General features: G+C 35.9%; 1 protein-coding gene across 1 annotated transcript in view; it reads left to right on the top strand.

Moving 5' to 3' along the window:
- Positions 1-7,032, top strand: part of WDR41 (WD repeat domain 41) — a 43,598-nt gene that overhangs the window by 2,299 nt on the left and 34,267 nt on the right. Inside the window, 1 exon segment of the mRNA XM_007471956.1 lies at positions 464-579. Within this exon segment, the coding sequence (XP_007472018.1) occupies positions 464-579 (116 nt within the window).

The raw sequence follows: 7,032 nt of genomic DNA, 5'->3' as shown, positions 1-7,032 counted from the left end.
GGAACACAGACTCCGGACGCGCAGGCTCAGCGGCCATGGCTCACGGGCCCAGCCGCTCCGCGGCATGTGGGATCCTCCCAGACCGGGGCACGAACCCGTGTCCCCTGCATCGGCAGGCGGACTCTCAACCACTGTATCACCAGGGAAGCCCCTGGCCCATTGATTTTTTAGGTCAGGTTTATTGAGGTGTAATTTCCATAAAACAAAATACACCCTTTAAAAATTTATTTCGAGTTCAAAATTTAAAATTTACGATGTGGATTTGTGGTAAGAGAAATGTTTTATGTTAAATTGGCAGTTACTTGATATTAGGGGAAATAATATATAGTATTAGAACATAATATCTTACAGTTTTTTAAACCTTGTGTTCTTAGATGCATACCATGTGTTTTATTCGAATGTGGTCTTTTATCATAAATCATTTTATCTCTTTTTTTCTCTCTTTTTTTCTCCCCATTATAAGCAATCTCCTTTACAGACAGTAGGTGAAGAACAGACCCAGAACCCCTACACTGAACTGCTTGTACTGAAAGCTCATCATGATATTGTACGGTTTCTGGTACAGTTAGATGATTACAGGTAAGAAACTCTAGTTTTCCAATTGACTACTGTTTGAAAAGAGTTTTTAGGGAATTGTATGTTAAAAACAACTTCAAAATTAGTCCAGCTTTTCTAAAAATTTCAAAACTGATCATTAATAGCATTTAGTAGAAATTGACCTCTGCCTCTTGATGAAATACGTGTCTGAAGTCTTTTTGCCCAAAAGTCGGGATATCATTTCTGGTGATTTTATGGTTATTTAATTTATTATTTTTTTTGGTCTTTTTGAATACTCACAAATATTCTCATTAGTTTAAAGGAAGTATATGACTTTAAAATGTTGATGGTAGTTTTAACTGTATGTTAAGGTGAAGCTAAATTTGAGAGCCAATATGGGAAATGTTTAAATGTCAGGTACCTTCCAGGAATGTACTGTTTTCAGTGGAAGGTAAGGTAAGGATTTAATCTGAAGTTTTTGTTATTTGTGAAACCCTTTAAAATGTACATTATTCTGTACTTCCTTGCTAACATGTATAATTTTGTGTTTAATATATTTGCAAATAAGAGATGAAGGTATGTAGGTCTTAGAACTGTAGATTTAGCTTATTATTGATCTGTATATGTTTTATTAAGACTTTGTTCAGCTATACGCTTATCCTTTGTAACCTTAATAAAAATTACACAATTAATTGTGTAACTGTATAATATTTATCTTCCTCTCTATATGAGAGTGAGGGCCATGTTTTTTTTTTGTTCACCACAGTATCTTTAGTACCTGGTACAGTGCCTTACATGTAGCAGGTTATTAATAGTTAAATGAATGAATGATTCCCTCAACTATTAAGTGTACATGTTGCATGCCATCCTAACTCTAACTCCACTTCTCTTGTCCTTATCAGTTATTCCCCTGTCATCTCTTAATTTTCTCTTTTGCCTTTGATACTGTCTTCTTTTCCTTCCATTTTCGACTCAGTGGGTGACTGCTACTGTGATTATTTCTAATTCTCGCTATCACTGCTGATGTTTTTTAACCTTGTCTTCTCTTTGCTCTTTTTATGTTTTTGGTATTTAGTTGCTTTTCCCATGTGCAGTGCAATTCTGGCACTACCTGGAGTTAGGTTGAATTTTAAAGGTTAAGGGCACAGTCGTGTACAACAGTCCCTTCACCTCAGTCACAGCTGCAATCTCCCGGGTTCCCAGGCCACCTGCACTTCTGACCAATTAACTACAAATTCCTACTACCCCCTCAGGTTTGATAATTCTCTAGAATGACTAACAGAATTCAGGAAAGCACTATACTTATGATTACAGTTTCATTATAAAGGATGTGATCGGGATTAGCCAAATGTAGAGATGCATAGGGCAAGGTATAGGAGGGTACCAAATGTAAGGCTTCTGTGTCCTCAGGACACATCACCTTTTCAGCACATCAGTGCATATCACCAGTGAGGAAGCTCACTCAAGCTCTGGGTGTCAAGAGTTTTTATTGGGGTTTCATTACATGGGAATGATTGTTTCACTTATTTGCCTCATGATTGAACTCAATTTCCAGCCCTTCTCTCCCTGCCATCCCCTCCTTGCTCCCCCAGGTTGGGAGGTCAGGATGATATCCCATGGCTCAAAGCCCCAACCCTCTAATTGCATGGTTCATATTCCCCACATGGCCAGTCCCCATCCTTAAATTGTCTAGGGGTCCACCATGAGTCATCTCATTAGCATAAACTCAGGTGAGCTCTGAGGGGCCCAGCTCTCTTTTAGAAACCATGGACAAGTCCAGCCAAACTGTTATGAAAATATGCTCCTCAACTTTTCCTTGAAAGGATTTGCCTTTTTTTGTATTACTAGCCTATTAAGACAATTTTCATGTTGTGATGTGAGCCAACCAAATTATAGCATGTCAGCCATAGTATAAAAATCTTCAGCCTTTTTGGTAATACTTACTGTTGCTATGTCCTAAGAGACATTTACTTATTTATTTAGTCAGTCATCTTTGAAACTAAACATTTTTGGAAAGATAGGACATTTGGACAACTAAAGTTTTCTTGTACCATCTTTTACCATTGTAAGATGCTACGTAAGTTAAAAAAAAAAACCAAAATGATTTCTTAGACCATAATCCCGAATATTTGGGCTTTAAGGCGTCCTCAAATAGTTTTGGCTAAGAAAGCTAAATACAAAATATACAGTATACTTTCAGGATGTGGTCTTAAAATTTTTTTTAATAGATTAACTGTTAAGATTCCATGTTGATTGCTATCTGTCCTTTAAAATGTCTTCTTGATTATTCTTACTACATAGTTAGAAGAATCTGCAGAAAAGGCCATCTTGTAGAGTAATGATCATTGTACAGGTACTGATATTTGATTACCTTTTCCCAAAGTAGTGCTTGTGTATACTGCAGTTACTCAATGATATAGTAAATGTTACGTAAACAGTAAAAAGCTGTAGGTAAGTATATCAATAATCTGTTGTCCTTGTCAAATATCAGCCCAAGTTTAGTAGTTTCAAACAAACACTATTTATTTCACTATTCTGTGGGATGGCATTTGGGTTAGGCTCAGCTGGGTGGGTCCTTTTGTCTCTGCTGGGATCAGCGGATCTTGGTTAGGTTCACTTATGCTTTTGTGGTCACCAGGTAGATGGGGTTGGCAGGTTTACAGTAGTCTCAGCTGGGATGACTGGGGTCTCTCTCCATGTGGTTGCTCAAGTGCTAGTTCACATAGGGATGGAGTTCAAATACCAGCAAAAGGGCAAGCCCCAGTGTAAAACTCTTTTCAAGTCTGTTTTCATCATGTTTGATGTTGTCTCATGGGCTAAAGCAAGTTACGAGCTGGCGTGAATTCAGTAAGTTGATAAATAAACTCTACCTCTTGATGGGAGAAGCAACTAAATCCTACTGCAAGTGGTGGTGGAAATAGGGAGATTGGTGACCATGTTCGCTGTATACCACAGTGAATCTAAATGTCTAGAATAGATTTTTTTAAAAAGCCTACTTTTTGGCTTTTGCTGTCAAGTGAACATATTACTACATGAACCACATTTAATTCTTTGTACTCAAGTCATGACTTTGTCAAGTTATATATAATTAGGTATGAAGTTTTTTACTCAGTTCCAGACCTGAAGAACTTTCAATCTGTTTTGTTTTAAAAGATTTAATTCTGTAGTGTACTAGAAAAACAAAACAAAACTGAAAGAGTCATTATTGGTAAGAAATACATTTAAAAATATACAAATGATGTAACTATTATAAATAGTAGAGCTCAGTGTTTTCATTCTTGATTTAATAGTTTAGATAGTTCAGATGTCTTTTTAACTGTTACATATGTATATTATATATGCATTGTCAAATTATAGAAATATCTTTCCAGTTTTTAAATAAATATTGTTATACTTTTTATGTTTTTATTTAGTTTTTATAGACATCACATTCTGGGTCTTTGGTCAGCTGTTGTAATCCAAGTTTCACGCTTCAGGTCTTTAGATATTATCATTTTATTCAGAATTTTGCAGAAGGATTTTCTTGTTTTCTCAGTGGCTCAGCTAAAATCAGTGAGTGGAAAATTTTCTCAGGTTGGTTTTTGAAGATACCAAATAAATCCTGTATAACCTAACAGACAGCAGCCTTTTCTTATCTTCTTTAGTATGTTTTGAACATGAAGTGAGGGTCATATTGATTGGGAGATCACTAAAGAAGGCTAAGCCTCAGCAAGAGTCATCCAAAAAGTGGACTGTGCTAAAATTGCATGCAATACTTTAGCATTTGACACATTAAACTAAACTGAGTTCATAACACATTTTAAGAATAGTTTTCTCTGTTGCTCATTTGACCATTCCTTGCTCCTCCAGGAAACAGACAAGGTTATGTAGGATGGTGATCATGACTGGTAAAGAATCAGATGACCCATGAAATGCCAGACTGAAGAACAAAATGTACTTTAGGTTGACTGGTGAAGCTGTACATTCACAAGAATCTAGACAAACTCAGTACAGTTTGATAATTCACTAACAGTAAACAATATGTTACATCTTTAAGACAATGTTCTAAAGCTAAGAATATCTTTTTCACTAACACTTAGAGAATAGAAATCAGTAATCAAGATCACTTAGATCCTCCTAATACCTGGTTTCCTTGGGAAGTAGACAGTAAAATGGAATTAAGCATGCAAAAGGTTTATTAGAGAGAAATACCATTGAAGGGAAAAGGGAAGAAGCAGGATTGGACAAGGGCAGCTGTCTCAAACTGTGATGCAGATTTGACAAAGTCTCTGTAAGCCCAGTGTGAAGCTCTGGAGGAAAGAATGCTCTTTAGATGAGTCCTGCATTAGGGAAATAACTAGGAGTGTTTAGCCTGCAATGCTTAGACATTGGCTGAGGGCCATCCAAGAACATGCCCTGGCTTCCACCAACTTGCTTATATCCCAGGGGCTGAGGGCCAGCTGAGATAGTTTGACTTCAACTTGAAAGCTGAAATGGACCCTGAAGTCAACAGCTGGAGGCAGATAACCATATTCCTCATAGCTGGGCAGCAAGTCCTATCTTGAAGGGGTATCTGCAAGTCAAGATCTATACTGCCTTTCTATACAAACTCTATCTTGAGATCAGTAATGTTAGATGAGAGGACATTTTCTTTATAGAAGAATTCAAGTTAGGAAGAATCATGGAATTGGAATATTATAATTTCGTAACCTCTAATATAATAACAAATGTAGGCAATGGTTATTGATAGCTTTTAACATCACACACACACAAAAAGATTGCTGGAAACTGTATTTCCTTTTGGGGTACATAAACTGCTTATGAAGTGGTCTTACCAGAAAGTCAAATTCAAATATGATTAAGTCTTTAGATCTCTCAATTTACTAGAAACACAGGGGACAGAGGTGCATATCAAATGACAACACAAGAAGGTAGCTAGCAAAATCCAGACTGTGAGAACTCTGTAAGACAAATGTTTAATTCCAAGGAAAAAAATACATGAAGAAAGAATCAATAGAACAAGAGAGACTTTAGAGATCAGTTGCAGTGTATGAACCTTCTTTAGATCCTGCTTCTAATACACTTAAAAAACATTGTGAGACAGGGAAATTTGATTACACTGTGGTGACATTAAGAAATTAAATGTTAACTTCAGTTGTGATGTAAATATATATCGAAATATTTATTGATGAAATGAAATACAGTGACTGGGATTTGCTTCAGAATAATCTGCAAGGGGGGGATTGGCTGTGGTACAGATGAAACAGTATTGGTCATGAGTTGATAATTATTGAAGACATGTTACCTGGAGAATTTTTTTATACTGTTTCCACTTTTATATATACTTAAATTCTTCATAATGAAAAGTTTAAAAATGATATATATTTGATATAGAGGAAAAACCCCACCAATTTAAAAGGTATTTTTGTTTCAGTATAAAATAAAATTTTTTCTTAGATATTATTAGATGCAGGAATCACACAGATGGACATGAACCCATCAGCTTAATAAAGTAATAACTAGCAAAAAGCTGGACTAAAGGTTGTAGCTTTGATATACAACCACAGTGGGTTTCCTGATTTTCACCCTGAGTTACGTAGACTTCACTGAATCACGGGTACTGCTGGACATCTGCAAGCCTCCCACTTGGATGTAAGTTTACCTCAAAAATAAGAGCAGACCAGAATGTTGCCTCTTTATGAACAGACAGATCTCAGAGAAAACCCAGAACGGTCTGAACTGAGCATACTCAATTCATTCTCTTAAACTCATTTATTACATCGGTGGGACAGAGAGAGGCCAAGGAACTTTCTCTAGTAGAAGTTTTTCAACTTTACTACATTGTAAAAACTGTATACTGTTTTAGTTGCATCATGATTAGAAAGTATTTGTCGATTTGGTGGGAAGTTAGTTAACCACAGGGACTTCTGTATTGCCATAATAATACTCTGTTATTTTTCCAGTGCTTTATGGTTATGTAAATATTGAATACAGGAAAGTTTATGTTCAGGTTTATGGATTATCTTTTTTATGTCCTTTAAGGTTATGTTTGAATCTGTAGCACCTTTGACTTAATTGAAATAAATTCTCTTGAATAAGGACTATTAAATAAGCATGTAGGTAATGGACATAGGAATTACACGTGGAAATATTTTATTTTATACAAATCTTTGTGAACCGTTGCTGTACTTTAAGCCCACAGTTGGCAAGAATGAGAGTGCTTTCTCTGAGCTGTCCAAAGGAAGGTGTTTAAAGGAAATGATTTCTATAAATTGAAATGAGTATAACTGAGAATTCTCAATGGATTCATAATTTGGACCCTGTAGCATTCCATAATAATGTAGACTGTGAGCTCTTCAAGGGCAAGAACTATCTCATTGATCTTTACCCTCAGGATCAAGCATCTAGATATATAAAGTTAATGCTTAATATATAGTTAATGCTTAACATTTCTTGAATGAGTGGATCATTGACTCACAATTAATTCTCATAATGAGGGGAAGAGAGGATGGAACA

Source organism: Lipotes vexillifer, unplaced genomic scaffold, assembly GCF_000442215.2.
Source record: "Lipotes vexillifer unplaced genomic scaffold, Lipotes_vexillifer_v1.1 scaffold83, whole genome shotgun sequence".
In the NCBI taxonomy this organism is placed as follows: domain Eukaryota; kingdom Metazoa; phylum Chordata; class Mammalia; order Artiodactyla; family Lipotidae; genus Lipotes; species Lipotes vexillifer.
The sequence above is the reverse complement of the archived record's forward strand: the minus strand, read 5'-3'. Positions and strand labels throughout refer to the sequence as shown.